Genomic DNA, 16,543 nt, shown 5'->3' with positions numbered 1-16,543 from the left:
GCCTAGACTTAGCTACATTTTACTGAGATCCCTGAAGCTTTAAACCACTGTTGCCCCAGATCTCTTCATTTATTTTCATAATTCAATGAATCATAGTAGCTGGTAGTTCACTTACCCAGTCCAAGATATCATGGCCCTGAATTAGGCTATGAAGTTGTTCTTATCTTAACTAGTCAAAGTACTTCATACTTACACTAACAAAATGGTCCAATATATGCTACTTTCCAGCCAAAGGAGTACCTTGCTAAAAACAGCATAATAGGAGCAGGGCACCACTTTCATTAGTTTTGTTATGAGTGATAAAGTACAGTACTTGCAGAGAGACGCTTTTTTCCTTTTTTATTGCTGTTAATTCAAGGAAGAAAGGTTGCATAAAATCCAATCTGTTCTAGAAATATAAGTGACCTTTCCAGTACATAACATTTCAAATATCAAAGTATATGGTAAACATACAAATAAAGAGAAGGTAACATACCTCCTATTTACAGTACAGTATTTTAAATCATAAAGTAAGTTCCATAAAGTACAACTGGCAGGTAATTCACAATCTGAGTCCATTGGTGCTTTAACACCCTCACTTAAACTCAAATGTAGTTAATTCATTTAATAATGCGGTCCAAAAATACCCAGATCAAATAAAATATTTTTAATCAAAATAATTTCCATTTACTACTTTTTTCTTTTTAAAGTAAAGCTTTCATCTACCCTACCCCACCCCAAGGGGGAGAAATGTATACTGGTGCTATAAATATAAATGCTACCTATGAAGACATTTAGTAAATCAAGCTTTTTTTCTTCAAGTTTTTGTTTAGCAATTAGGCAGCTGAACCCCCAGACAATTTTACTTTTGTCACCCTACTGCATACCAGCATCTTGCTTTCATTTCTGCTATGAACTGTGAGGAATGCCAAAAACCTATGGATATACAGTGGTAATTGTTCATTGGTGTTGAATGTAGCAGTCATGAAAAATACACTCAGTCTTCCAGATAACCTCAGTGCACTTTAGGAAATCAAATATTACCTGGAAGCAATTTAGTACATATTGGCTTTTAAAAATAAAAATACAGCAGCATTAAAACTTATTGACATGACACCAACATGATTAATACCATCTTAGCACACGCACTTCAGTCTTTCACATTATACCATAATCACACATAGTGGTAAATTATTATAAAATAGTGACTTTGCTATTTGGTAGACTGGTCCTAATACAAATACTTATTTTGTAGAAAACCATAACTTTTGTTCAGACTGAAATAAACCATTTACATTCTAAATACAATGCAACACTAATAGTTTAGGGGAAAATCAAAATCAAGTAATGTTCATTCTGTGTCGACACAGAAGTAGAATAGCTTTTAAAAAAGTACTCACTGTCAGCTTTCATTAGAAATGCAAACACATGGAATACGACATTCATACCAACCCCCCGCCCCCTTTTTCTCTTGCATCAATCAGGCTAAAACATCACAATGGAAATAAGATCTTTCAGTTTAAGCTTGTTCATGTTCATACATCTGTTCACGTCCACACAGTTTCATTCCCTTCCCACTTGAAGTATTTTCATTTACTCTGGACTCAGAGCTGTGTGTATGTATAATACAAGATATTACATATATACACAATTCCGTGAGTCTTTAGTTTTGCTCCTCACAGGAAGACTAAACAATTTCCCCATATAATTCATGAGCATAACAATTTGCTATAGTATGGACAAACTCTTTATAAACTGCCAAATACTCATGCAGGCCAATGAAACCATGTGGACACAGTGAAGGTGGGAGAAAAACAAAAACAGCATCATAAGGAGAACAGGCTGGAGGTGGAGTGGGGTGGGACAGAAGGGGGGGCGATTGTGAGGGAACATGACCAAGTTTCTTCTTTCAACCATATGGCTGCTCCACCAGTGATGTCAGAGCTCAAAGGACATTTTAAAAAATGCAGTAAACATTGCATGTCTTAAGTCTTCAGTGCAAAAGTATGGTTCAAATGCTCTTTTGATTGTTTGGCTGTGTGTCTGAGTTGCATGCATTATGTAAGCTTTTTGCAGACTCATGAGATCAGGGACTCAATTTTCTTCTTTTGTATGGAACAGAGGTGCAGGAGCAATGAAAAATTCCAAAAGAATATAAAACCAGGATATTCTAAATGCAAGACCACAGGAAACACTCCCTCTCCCCCCCAATTCCCCAAACTTCAGTTTGTTATGTAGGCAATGTTTTACTTGTTTCAGTCTGCAGAATCCAACGTATCATTGGAAGGGGGAGGGGGAGGTGCGTATCTCAGTCTGTAAGTGCCTAAAACAGGAAAGAGAACTACTAAGTCAGTGTTTACAATTAAACAGATTACAAACCACTACAAGGTATCAAAATGGACATGCTCTTGAAAAGGCACTATCTTGTTCTCCGATCTTATTTAAAAAGGAGGGCTCAAACTTCATAGTTTTTCATCTCCTTGATGAAGTGTCAGCATAAAAGAAATCCAACCTAAAAATGTAAGACACTACCTCCCCTGGAAAAATGCAAAGTAAAAGTAACCCCCAAACACCAAGACTAATTTTTCTTGTTCAAGTTTGGCAAAAATGATTAAGGTCAGAGCAGACACACACTGAGGATCAGAAAGGAGGTGTTGGAAGAAAAATGTATTTAATGTTCTACAGGTACAAACACTGTTTCCCCCTCTTTTTTGAATGGAAAGAGGATGGAAGTTCTAAAACTGAAGTCACTTGTTAAATTTTAATTTCTTATTAGTGTCTTATTTCAATGTCTTTTTGCTGCAACTGTCTCAGGTTTCGAACAAATCCCTCCCACATAAAACAGGTTATACAGAGGACAGTTGGTTATGCAGAGGTAAAAAAATACATCAGAATGACCAGTTTGTTTTCCAAATCTTCACATACTTTAGAAATCCAAGCCATGTATTGTATATAGTACCTGACAATTTCCAATCCTTTTTGCAACTGAATTCTACCAAAACATCAAAGGGAGTGGAAGACTTGATATTAATAGCATGCAAGTCTGAAAATACTGCCAAAAGCCTAGAGAAACGAATGACAATTTAGAACAGAGATGGGTTGATTTCCTAGCCCCATTTCATACCCTTTTAAAATTTAGTTTAGTACCTGTGAACTTCATTTTCCCCAGTGTTTAATCATTGGGCCTAGATAAGCCTCTTTGCAGTTTTATAGCAGATCACTAGTGCACAACGTACATTTATACAAGCACACACGCACACACCTTTCTGCAAGAACAGAAACAGCATGGTCAGTAAGGTAAAGAGAAACTAGTAAACTCAAAAGCAAGTCCGTTGGGAGCTATCATGATTACCTTGCTGATTGGCCTCCATGGATGACTGCTTACAGTCCTGTGCATAGTGTCCACTTATACCACAATTGTAACATGAAACACTCCCATTCTTCTTGGGCCCCGATCCATTTGTGTTGGCAACTACGTTAGGTGCTGGATATACAGGATAGTACCTCCCAAATCCTGCCATTTGCTGCATACCATAGTTGGCCTGGCTCCCCATTACCGGGTCATGCATCAGTCCATTTGCATATGGAGTCTGAGGCAGAAAAAAAGGAAGTTGTGTTCCATTGCTTTGATGTGCCTGGTTGAGGTAGCTGCCATTGCAAAGAGATGGCAGAGTGAAGAAAGGTGGAACTCTGTAGACTTGTCCATGAATAGGGTTATGATAAAAATAGCTATTGATCTGAAGGCTTCCGTTGGACCCACAGCTGCATCTACGTCCACAAGAACCACAAGCCCCAGACCCCAACTGCTGTGGAGGCATTAAAGTCCCATTAGTGTTAGTATTTCCAACAGCATTTATATAGGATGTGCTGTCACTCTGCGCAGTGCTGTGTGTTAAAGCAGGGCTTGGGCTAGGGGCAGGGCCTGGTGTATGGGTAGGTATTGCAGGGGGAATAGTTGACTGGATCTGACCAACACCTAAACCAGCTGATTGAGGTGTGGAAGTTGCTACAGTGTTCAGCACATTTGTATTCTGGTTGGGCAACAAACTGGTAGCATGAGGAGTGCCTGGCAAAGTATAGGAAGTTGGTGGAGGTGCTGTTGAAAGACCAGCTGTGGGAAGAACTACCTTTAGACTGGCAGGCTGAGGGATTGCTCCGGTGTTCCCCTCAATATGAGGCACCATTTGATTCAGTCCTATCACTTGGGACGCAGGTTTTGTGATGGGATCTGTATTAGGAACTGGGGATCCTGGAAAACTACCTGGGCTATGGACTGGGATAAAGGCAGTATTTGGTGAGCCAATGCTTAAGTTTCCTGTTGGTTGCTGTGGTCCATTAACTGTGCAATTTTCAGATGATCCCTGCGGAGAGGGTATTTTCAATCTGTGTATTGCCAAGTGCAAAGCTGGGCTACCAGGCTGGACAGAATGTGGAAGAAAAGTGGATGGTACTGGTAGAGGGGAAGCCAACAGCTCAAGGCGTTTTTCAGATTCACCAGAAGTCACTGGCCCTATTCCAACTGGAGTTGAATTTGCAGATTCTCTCATTGGCGATATAGCGACAGGAGTGGTAACAAGCATTCCCATTGTTTTACCATCAGCAGATATGGGTGGTGGAACTACAACTTCAGGTTTCTGTGCACCATTGTGCATCACACAGTGTAAGGCAGGCATAAATGAAATATGTTGAAACTTTGAATTTAAAGGATCCTCTGAAATACTTCCATTCTCATTACTCACTGAAGGAATCTGAGCTGCTGCTTTGATGTTTGATGGACTTACGGCACCATAAACAGTAAACCTGGCTGCATCTTGATTCCCAGAGTCCTCTGAATTGCTGTCTGTATCTGTTGAAGATAAAGCATTAGTGAAATGTAAACTTGAGGTTTTACTATATTTTAATGCCACTAATAAGTGTTATTTCATCTTGATTTAGAATAAATTAAAGACCGTATATCCACCTTTCCAACTTGAGTTGGACTGATATTCTCTTTTCAATTAGGGGCATATCTGCCTTGCTTTCCGTTCTTTGCTAACACCAAATAATCCACTTGCTATTTTGTGTTTGTGACTTCTATATACATATGTATAAGTGGAGGGCACAGAACAAATTAAGCTCCTCCCATCTACCTGGAAAGATGTGAAATCACTATGCCCCCAGCTGGTACAATTCTCAAAATATATGTGACAGGGGAAGAGGAGAAAGAGCTCAGGCACACCATGTATATTTAAACAACTTTTCTGCTCCTTTAGCTTTTAGGACAGTCAAAACATTTTCATCTACTGCACTGTCAAATACAAGTAACCTACGGCAGGAGTTCTCAACCTTTTTCTTTTCTGAAGATCCCCAACATGCTGTAAAAACTCCACGGACCTGCTGTGGCACAACTGTTTTTCTGCATATAGAAGACAATGCTCGCTTAGGAAGTAGCAAATAGGGCAACTGCCCAGGGCCGCACACTACAGGGGGTCTGTCAAAGCTAAGTTGCTCAGGCTTCAGCTTCAGCCCAAGCCCCGGGATGGTGGGGCTTGGGGCCCCAGGCTGCAGTCCTGTGCGGTGGGGCTTTGGTTTTCTGCCCTGGGGCGTAGCAAGTATAACTCTGGCCATGCTTGGCAGATCCCCTGAAACATGCTCACAGGACCCCAGAGGGGCCCGGACCCTTGATTGAGAACCACTGATCTACAGCACTGAAAACAAACAAACATGGTAAGCACTGAGATTTCTATACAATAAGTTTGCTAATCTTAAAAAAAAAAAAAAAAAAAAAAAAAAAAGTTTTCATGTGTCACTTCTCAATTTTCAAAGAAAGCATTTCTTGTATTTAACCAAGTCTCAAGTGTTAAGAGCCCCAACACAATATTAAGTATATGAAAGCCACGCAGCAAACATGACCACTAGTCCATCATTCAAAGAAAATAAAAAAGCATAATGGTGAAAAATAAATTAAGATGAAAAAAAGACTAAGGTATTAACAACTCAGGTAGAGATATTTAAATATATACACAAATATTTTTACCTTGACAGTGTTCCTAAAACTTTAGATGGTCTGCCTTAACCAAAGGCTAGTCAGGCAATCCAAAGGAATAAGCCATGAAACAACATAGTGTCTATATAAAAAAGTGTAGTCCTTATACAGCCCATGCCACCATGCATTACTCCACATGGTCTCCTTCCCATCCCTGGCTCCTACCTAGTCTTGTGTTCATCCTGCCTCCACTGCCCAGCTCCACAATAGACTGCATATATCCTCACTCATCATCGCATTTCGTTTTATGTTTAAAAAGCTGAACGTAGAAGAGGAGTATAAGGCACTGAGTGGGGCTAATTACAAGGCACATAGGGAAGAGTTTTGAAAATGCTATGCAGGGAGCATGAGGCAGGGAGGAGCTCCAAGCCTCTTACAAGCAAACATACAAAATTACAGAAGGTGAAAAATTTCACCAAAAGTGGAAAGTTTTTCTTGACTTATCGGATTGAGAGATGTTAAAGCTGAAAACATGACAAGGTGTAATTGTGCCGCACATTTGGAATCTTACAGCTGACTCTCAATGTGGGGACTTTGTATATGCGGTATGAGGCTGAGCATTGCTCCTTTTTCCCTGGGGTGTATGTTAGTGGCAATGTATTTATCTTGCAGATTTTTTTGTATGTTTTATATTAAAGTAAAATTCAAAGCTATTTTTAAAAGCTTTTGAAAACAGCTCCTCTCAGGAAGGGTGACAGCAGAACATTCTCCAGAATACTTATTTCAAATATAGACTATGTAGTCACCTCAAGCCTGCAGTGAACAAATGCGATATCTGTACATCATCATCTCATCGCATTTCACATAACTTTGTAATTTCCAAGGAACTCCTTGTCAGTTAAAAAAAGCTTTGGAAATTGCCAAAATGTTGTTGCGTTATTGAAAGTAAATCCATAACTTGTTACAGAACTGTGTCTGCAGGAGATCTATTGCTTGTTCACTGCTTTCTGGAAGGTGCCATGTGACATGCACTATACTCCTTCACAGTAGACAGACAGTTTTTGTCTTCCAATGATGTTGCTAACTGAAGCACATTTTCCTACTGTCATATGACTGCATGTGTGACAAGGGGTTATTATAAAATGGTATAAAATGAAGAGGATCAGTTAAGTATTGCAAAGCAAAGATTAGCATTTCTTGCCTTCAGGCATCAATACTACAAAATGCATCACCTAGGTACTCTCTACCATCAACACAAACATACGTATCTGGATGTAAATTAAGTGTCAGAAGTAACTTTGATGTTAAGTAACTTTGGTGTTTTAAAAAGAAGAGGAAAAACCTTAGCGAAATTTTTGGAATACTGTTTTCTTGGAGGAATAAAATTAGTCAATTGGCAACTTGAGTATACCTAGAAATGAGTTATTTAACATTGCAAAACAAGGTTTTGAAATAGCAGTGAAAACTTGAATCCTGACCAACTGGCAATGTGGTAATCAAATATATGACTGAGGCAATCAGTTACACTACTTATAGATTATAGGAATAAAGATTAAACCAGATCGTTGTTAGATAATTCGAGTAAGTAGTCAAGCTCAATGTTTGCCCTACTGAGGTGTCCAAACAAGTACGTACGCACGTACGTACACACACACACACACACCACTGCACAAATCCAACCTCTGTCTTTCTCTTCTTCACTTTCAAAGCTTTCCCTCCCGTGTCGTGGGCTAGAAGGAGAACTGTAACTCTCTGAAGACGTTTCTCCACATGTGTCATGTCCAGATCCAACGTCCAAATTCAGATCTAAAAATAAAAAGAACCTCTTTTTATTTTGTATCACACTGTATGGCAGCTGGGTTATTTTGGATTGCTCACACCCTACTAGTTCAGACTTTAATTTCTATATGTACATAGAACCAAAAGAAAGGATAACTGCTCAGTCAAATGGTATTCCTTGCTGAACTGATTGCAGTGTAACAATCACGTCCTTTCTTTTGACTTTTTATCAAATATACTGTTAGGAGGACTTTCGACCACACACACACTTCCCCACCTTAGACTTACTGGGAGAAAGCTCAATTTCCTGGGGAGTTTTAATAGTTAAATATGTAGTAAAACAGAGTCATGATCAATCATATCACTCATCCTACCCAACCAAGTGCTAGCAGACTTCTTTGGAGTGAGAATTTTGTATTCGCTCAAATGAGACTGAAAAACCAATGTAGTCTAATGTTCTCTTAGCTATAAAAGGTCAATATTCGCTGCTCTGGTCACTGAAAACAAAATCCTCAAGTGGAATCTCAGAAGTATCTGGCAGTGTACAAAGCTACAACATAATTAACTGATGGCATGGCAAGACTAGAAACAAGAACAAAAGACCAGAGGTAGGAGATGTCATGAAAGTAAAAAAGTGTCTAGTTTTACCAACCCAAACAGAAGATTTAGACCATGCCTGGTTATAGCTACAGAGGGATTCCAGCATGACATTCAGGAAGGACATTCTTCACAGACTGAGCTCTCCTTTGAGCCCATTTCAGATACAACTTAGTATGTTGTGCAAATATAACCTGGCTGATCACAAATGTTTGGGAAGAATACAAGTGACCATCTCTCCTCAAGTAACTCAGTAAAGTCAGGGTAGACATCACCAGCTTTGTCATACGCTAAGCAACAAGCAGGCAAGCACATTCTGTAACTATTACCTTGAAACTGACAACTCCAAATAAAAGCCAATTGCTTTACTTGTTCACTTGTGATTTGGTTATCACCTTGGCGACAGTTCCTGTCAGGCAACATTCAAATGGTAGTTGATCCTCCAGAATACTACTGCATTATGGACTTCCATACAAAGGGAACAATCCAGACAAGCCTTAACTTTTGAACCTGTCAGAGGAACTGATCTGGACTCCCCCACTTGTTCTCACCAAAATACCCCAGAATTTCCCTTAACAGAATTCTTGATATATGTATTGTCAATCTTAAACAGTAAACTCTCCAGAGCAGATATTATGCTGTATAAAACACCATGTAAATTTACAGTATTGAGTGACTGCTTGCCATTTCCTCAAACCACCACAATATTCAAATACAGGATATTACTTGAATCTTATCTGGGTTAAAACTTAAATCACCTCTCTGTTATCCAAACAAAAACGTGTGCCAGACAGCCACCACAGTGTACAGTTGGGTTGACAAAGGACAAGTAATCATCTTCATTAGAATATTTTCCTGCAGATCAAAACATCCCTTAGCATGGTCACACAGATTGAAAAGAAGGACCCAAGATAGAAGTCTGTAGCATTTCAAGAATGAATGTCAGTCAATCAAGTATCCCTCAACACTTTGAGACCTCCTCCAGGACTGAGTTCAGCTACTTGGTGGTACCAATACCTTATGATAATTGCAATCAAAGATCAGCAAGGACAGACTTTTTTTTGTCCATAGTTCATGCCATGACAATCTGAACTGGATTGACTGACGTTTAATTGACAACACCTTACATTAAAAACTGTCTCAATGGCTAACCAGAAGACAGCTGAGCATTGCACCTATTCAAGAAAACTCAGTCTCCATCAGCTGTGGAATAAGCACTTCTTCAATAGCTTTAATCAGCCAGGGAGAACACTGATCTGCATTTACAGAGAATGTCAACTTGCCAGTCAAGCAATATTTAGATCTATACAATAGAAGGCATATATAGGAAAAGGGAAGGTATGGTATGTGACAATGTCTTCTTATTTTATCTTGGCATTTATACTACCCAAATTATACATTCTCCCTATCATGTTCTGATGGATAGAGTGCATTTTACATGACAAGCTTTGGTTATTAAAAACAACACACCCCAAAAATGTGCACAGCAAAGGGAAAGTTACTCAGAGAAAGTGCAGTAGTGTAGGTGCTTTGAGATGTGTTCCCCGTGGGTGCTCCACTACCCTCCCTCTTCCCCTCTACTTTGGAGTGTCATAATAATGCTAGAGAAGAAAGAGGGAGGGAGGAGAGGTGGTCACACATTGCCAAATAACCACCTCAAGCGCAGGGCCGGCTCCAGGCACCAGCATGCCAAGAGCGTGCTTGGGGCAGCAAGCCACAGGGGGTGCTCTGCCAGTGGCCACGAGGGCGGCAGATAGGTTGCCTTCGGCGGCATGTCAGCAGAGGGTCCGCTGGTCCCGCAGCTTCGGCATACCTCCCGCAGGCGTGCCGCTGAATCCGCGGGACCAAGGACCTCCCGCAGGCAAGCCGCCGAAGGCAGTCTGCCTGCCATGCTTGGGGCGGCAAAATACCTAGAGCCGCCCCTGCTTAAGTGGTGGGAGACGAGGACTGTGAGTGTGCAATCCAGTTGGGCATGCTACCATAAATCTCCAATTCCGCATGCTGGGGTGGGTGCACAAACACCTAAAGTGGAGCACCCACAGGGACACACATCTTGAAGAACCCAAGTTATTGCATCAGGTGAGCAACTTTCTTCTTCAAGTGATGATGCCCCTGTGAGCGCTCTACTTTAGGTGACTTCAGAGCAGTGCCCTCCAGTGGAAGGAGGGAGCTTTGGAGTTGAAGTTGTGGCAGATGACAGTACAGTGAGTCCAAACAGAGTATCAGAGGTTACATGCTGTTCTAATGCATAACGTTGCATAAAATGTAGGGGCTGAGGTCCACGTTGCAGCCTTACAGATGTCCATAATGGAAGTGTTAAGGAATGCTGTGGAGGCCAATTAGGCCCTGGTGGAATGTGTGTGAATCTCTGCAGGGGGTTGCTGGTCATGTTGATGGTAACAGTTTGATGCAATCCAAAATCTATTTGGATAGCCTCTGTTTAGATATTGCATCCCCTTTGGATCATTCAGTAATTGAGATACATAGTTTTGGGGAATTACATGATTTAGCTCTATTTAAAAGGCTATTGCCCTGCATGCATCCAGGGTACGTAATAGGGAGTGCCATACCTCATGGGGTTTGGGGTAGAATGTTAGTAGATAGACAGACTTTAAGCAAAAGGTTGCAGTGTGGTCTCAGGTAAACTTTATCTTTGAAAAAGATTATGGGTCTTTGGTGGATCTGCCATGAGAGCTCCCAACCCTCCCATTTGTTTGACAGATGCAATGGCCTCAAGGAACACTACCTTTATGGAAAGGTGCAGTTGAGAGCATGTCACTATGGGTTCAAATGGAGGGCTGGTGAGAACTCAAAGGACTAGGCTGAGGTCCCATGGTAGAGTAGGATTTTGTACTTCTGGGTAGGTGATGCCTTTAAGGAACTGTTTTGTGAGTGGATGGGCAAAGAGCGATATCTACTTCATGGTGGAATGCTGTGACAGTGGAGAGATGTACTCTGAGCTCATGGAGAGGCCCGATTTAAGTTCTAATAGTCTAATATTAGAGGCAAGGGGACTGAGATTGATAGAATCTGTTTTGTTGGCACCAGGTATTGAATCGCCTCCATTTGTGCAAGTGCGCGTGACGGGTGGTTGTTCTGCAGCTGTTTAACCATGTCATTTCAGACCCTGAGCCATCGAATAACCATGCTTTCAGGTGGAGTCTTTGGGGATCTGGGTGAAGGATGTGACCTGTGTCCTGCGACAGAAGACAAGGCAGAAGTGGGAGCAAACGTGGTGGATGCACCACCAACTGGAGAAGATAAAAGGTATCAGGTTTTTGGAGGCCACATGGGGCTTATTAGGGTTTCTTTGGACCTGTCCTGCCTGATCCTGTGGCTCACTTGAGCTACAAGGGGGATGGAAAGGAAAGCACATAGGAGAGGAGTGTTCCATTGAATGAGGGAAGCGTTGTTGCCTAGAGAGCGGGGACCAAGTCCTGCCCTGGAACAAAACTGCAGGCATTTGACATTTTGTGCAGTTGCAAACAGACCTATTGTTGGGAACCCCTAATGCTTGAAAACATTTTGGAACACGTGTTCCTGAGAGAAGTTCCTGCTTAGTGCATCTCCTATGGTGTTCTGGCATCCAAGTAGATATGCTGCTGTGACATGGATATTGTGCGAGATGCATCAGTGCCAGAGCTGCATGGCTTCTCTGCATAGTGAGTGTGAGCACACTCCCTGCTGCCTATGAAAAACATTCATGCCATGTTGTCTGTGAGGACTTGTGTGGTCTTGTTTTTGATGATCGGAAAGAAGTGGGAGCAACCATTGTGAATGGCTCGTAGTTCTAAAAGATTTATGTGGAGAAGGGATTCTGCTGGGGACTAACGGCCCTGGATGGAATGTGAGTTCAGATGTGCCCCCCAACCCAGGAGTGATGTGTCTGTCATGATGGTCATCGTTGGGGAATTTTGTACAAGAGGAAGCCCTGCACAGACATTGTCTCGTTGTGTCCATGAGAGCAGGGAGTCTTATTTTGTTTGGCATTGTGAGGTGCTTGTTTATACTGTGTGTGGGATGTAAACTGACTGGAGTCAAGCTTTTAGATAATGCATGTGTAGTCTTGCGTGCCTGACAATGAACATTGTGGAGGCCATGTGGCCTAGTAGTTGCAAGCAAGTCCTGGCAATGACTTGCAGGCTGTTTCGTGCTGTGGAGATCAGGTTGGTTAAGGTGAGAAATTGTTGTGGTAGAGAGGTTGTCACCTCGGGAGAACTGAGGTAGGCTCCAATCAACTCTAGTTTCTGAACTGGTGTTAGTGTTGATTTTTGTGCATTTATCTGGAGGCCTAATCTTGTGAAGAGAGCTATTGTCTGTTTGGTGCACTCTGATGCTGCTTACTGTAGGTGCTTTCAGCAGGAAGACATCCAAGTTTGGGAATATCAAAGTTCCTTTCCTGTGGAGGTAGGCCAACACGATGGCAAGGACCTCTGAAAAAAGAGAGAAGTAGGGGATAGGCCAAAGGGTAAGATCTTTTATTGAAAATGATCCTGTCCTATTGCTGGAATTACAGTGGCTAACGTGACCATCTTGAAGTGTTGGGTTTTCACGAAAAAGTTGAGTGGAAGATTGAGAATGGGTCTCCATCCTCCTGTTTTTTTTCTGTATGAGGAAATAATGTGAATAGAAGCCCTTCCCCCTCTGTATTCTGTTGGTACCAGTTCTACCGCTCCTAGATGTATGAGGTGGGTTACCTCTTGTTGCAGTAGGGCTTTGTGAGAGGGGTCCCTGAAGAGAGAGGGAGGATGGGGGGGGGGAAGAAGGGGAGTAAAAGGGATGAAGTATCCAACCTCAATTATCTCCAGTACCCATTTGTCTGTTGTGATTGACTTCCATACTATCCAGTCTGGAATTAGACAGTCTGCAAATGGTTGAGAGATGGGGAGGGGTTCCAACGCTTAGAGATGTGGCGTTCTCTGACCCTCGACCAACACATCAAACCTACTGTCTGGAGGATGGTTGTGAGATATGGCATATTGAGGTAGAGGCTGGCGTCTCCTTGCAGGCCTCTGTTTTTGGCCCTGTGGTTCATACTGTCTAAGCGTTTGTGTCTATGGTATAGACCGGAACTGCTGCATGTTATAGTATTTACTCTGTCTTCTCTTGTTCCGAGGAGTATAATTTCCCAGGGATTTTAGTGTTGCCCTTGAGGATGTGTAAAGACCCATCCGTCTTGACCATGAAGAGTTTGGGCCCTTCAAACGGCAGATCCTCAATTGTCAATTGCATCTCTTTTCCAGAGAGATGCAACCAAGAAGCTCTCCTCATGACTATCGCAGTAGCTGTAGATCACGCTGTCATGTCTGCAGAGTCCAATCAATGCCTATAATCAATGTCATTCCAGCAATCAGTTGTCCCTCAGAGACATCACTCGAAACTGGTATAGTTGTACGTGTTGGTTGTGGCAGACTGATGGTAGGTGGCAGCATGTCCTGGAGTTGCATGGAGCTGCTTGGTGCTGAGTGGTGTTGTTGGTGGCATGGGTTTCGTTTTCCCCTTACTGTCCATATCTGAGCTGGCTCGCTTGGAGTCCTTTGCTCTCTTGTGGTACTCATAGTACCAGAGGGTGCCGCAACTTCAGTGGTAGACGTTTCTGGTGCGGTCAGTACCAACTGCATGTGTCAGCTTGGGGACTGATGTCTCTTGGTCATTTCCCACGTTAGTGAATCCAAAGTACACTTTTTAGCCACCGTTTTGGTTGGGTGGTTGGTTATGCGAGCCTTAGAAGAACCACCTCTGTCAGAGGCTGCTGTGGGTGACTTTTGCCCCTGGAGGAGGGGAAGTCTGTGCTTCTGGCTCAGATGCTGGTTTGTGGGACTTCTCCAGTAGGAGTAATTTCAATTGCAAGTCCCTGGCTTTCCTAGTCTTGGCTTTTACTTATGGCAGCGTGGACACTTTTGAACTGTGTGTGTCTCGTCTAGGCAGTGGACACACTCAGAAATAACTGGAGGGTTGTTTTATGCTAAGTAAGCTCTGAGGCACTGCTAAATGCTCTGTCAGTGAAAGGCAGAGAAGGAACTGAACGGGGATGGTCGCACAGCGACAGATAACCGCCTGAAGCAGCACGAGATGAGGACAGCGCATGTGCAACCCAACTGGGCACTGCTACTATAAATCTCTGATTACCAGAGTAAGGGTGCATGAAAACCTAAAATGGATCACCCACAGGGACATCACTACCTTCCAAAACATAAGAAATGTTCTCTGCTTGAACAGCTTACAATTAGAGCTGGTTAAAAACATTACAGATTTAGGGAAGTTCACACACTGACAGTCATTTTTGAAATTTCAATGTCTACTTAAGTCTCGTAAGAATCCTCCAACAAATAGGATTAACAGTTCAGGACAGGAAAGGGATGGGGTTACTAAAGCTGAGAAAAAAAAGAGGAGAGAATGAATTCTTGATAGAAGACAAAGGTGAAAAGACCAGCAAGACAAGCATATAGCAGTAGCATTTTGGACAGACTGTGGGTGGGTGAACAGAAAACTTAAACGGTAAAGAGAGGGAAGATCTGAAATGGCAAAGATACGACTTTGAATTTTTCTTCCATATATCTAAATAACCATTATATGACAGATTAGGAGCCTGGGAAAAAGAAAGATAGCAAAGATGGGGAAGAAGAGTGATTAGGAACAAACAAGTTAAAATTGAGATATTAGTTTAGATTTATGATGTTAAAATTCCACTGAGGAAAGTGAGAAGAAAAAGGGAAAGTAGTTAATGAATAGCTGAAGTGTGTGACCTTTAATATTACAATCCTGCTTTCCAACTATGCTTTTTCCCGCCTCCTCCCGCCCCCCTCCCAACAACAATAGCTGGAGGAGAAGGGGGAGGAGGGGAAAGTACAGAAGTGAAAAATGGTAGCCATGGGAGACTTCTGTGCCAAAAAATTAAAATTTCTGTGCACAATATTTTAAAATTCTACACATTGTCAAAATAAATAACAGAATATAATTGCTCTGGTTTCAATTATTTTGGTAATTTATTTCAAAAATACCTGTCAACATGTCAACAATACAGACAACAGCAAAGAAGATTCCCCCATGAGTAGAGAGTTAAAGAAACCCCTACAACAACCCAGTTCCAGTTGGACAGGGGGTAGATGGGGCTCTGTGGGGTCCCGAGCTCAGACACCTGCACGTCCATCCTTTCAAAACCCAGGTGCAGGGTACCCCTCAGCCCAGATAGCAGTATGCCCCTCCCCACAGAACCCAGCCACAGGGCAGCCCCAGGCCCAGACAGCAGAACCCCCAGAGCCTTTACTCTCCCACAATTTCTTTACTGTCCCACTAAGGGACATGGTGTGATATGGCCCTGCCCTTCCTCACTCCCTTTCTGGCATGACCAGGTGTCCAGTTTTTGACTGAAACACCCGGTCGAAAAGGGACACTAGTGGCTTTCATCAACACCACTGACTGGGCTATTAAAGGTCCAGTCAGCAGTGCTGCGACGCTAAGGCAGGCTAGTCCCTACCTGTCCTGGGGCACCACGCTGCACCCCGGAATCAGCTAGCAGGTCCAGCTTCTAGACAGGGGGTCCATGCGGCTCCATGCGCTGCCCCTGTCCCAAGCATCGGCTCCGCATTCCCATTAGCCAGTTCCTGGCCAATGGAATCTGGGGGCGTTACTTACAGGTGAGAGCAGGGTGAAACACAGAGCCTCCTGCCTCCCACCTTCCCCCTGCCTAGGAGCTGGACCCAAACCCCTCCTGCCTGGCCCCACCCCAAAGCCAGCACCCCCCAGCCCAGAGCCTGTATCCTCTCCTGCACCCCAACCCCCAGCCCTGACCCCCTCCAAACCCAGAGCCTCTCCTGCACCCCAGAGCCTTCACCTCAACCCTTGACCCAGTCCAGAACCGCCTCTCACACCCTGAACCCCCCCCATCTTCAGCCTCACCTCAGAGTCAGTACCCAGAGCCCACACCCCAATCCCCTGCCTCAACCCACAGTCCCCTCACACATTCCAAATCCCTCGGCCTGGAGTACCTTCCTGCACCCCAAACCCCTCTTCCCTGCCCAGAGCCCACACCCTCAGCCAGAGCCCTCATCCCCTCCCGCACCCCAAAACCCCCTTCCCCAGCCCAGTGGAAGTGAGTGAGGGTGGGGGAGAGGGAATGTAGTGAGTGGGGGGAAGGGCCTCAGGGACAGGCGGGGCTAGGGTGTTCCATTTTGTGCAAATAGAAAGTTGGCAACTCTACCCCTTTGCCAGAGCTGGCTGGGT

At 43.2% G+C, this 16,543-nt stretch overlaps 1 protein-coding gene across 3 annotated transcripts in view; it reads right to left on the bottom strand.

The window, feature by feature from the left end:
- Positions 1 to 322: 322 nt before the first annotated feature.
- ZCCHC2 (zinc finger CCHC-type containing 2) overlaps positions 323 to 16,543 on the bottom strand; it is a 102,752-nt gene continuing 86,531 nt past the window's right edge. For all 3 annotated transcript variants that reach the window (XM_030552260.1, XM_030552259.1, XM_030552261.1), the window contains 3 exons: positions 7,625 to 7,750; positions 3,332 to 4,825; positions 323 to 2,302 (listed from right to left, as the gene is read on the bottom strand). In XM_030552260.1, the coding sequence (XP_030408120.1) occupies positions 2,235 to 2,302; positions 3,332 to 4,825; positions 7,625 to 7,750 (1,688 nt within the window). In that variant the 3' untranslated portion in view covers positions 323 to 2,234. The remainder of the gene's footprint in view (positions 2,303 to 3,331; positions 4,826 to 7,624; positions 7,751 to 16,543) is intronic.

The sequence above is a fragment of the Gopherus evgoodei genome, chromosome 2, assembly GCF_007399415.2.
Source record: "Gopherus evgoodei ecotype Sinaloan lineage chromosome 2, rGopEvg1_v1.p, whole genome shotgun sequence".
Classification (NCBI taxonomy): domain Eukaryota; kingdom Metazoa; phylum Chordata; order Testudines; family Testudinidae; genus Gopherus; species Gopherus evgoodei.
The sequence above is the reverse complement of the archived record's forward strand: the minus strand, read 5'-3'. Positions and strand labels throughout refer to the sequence as shown.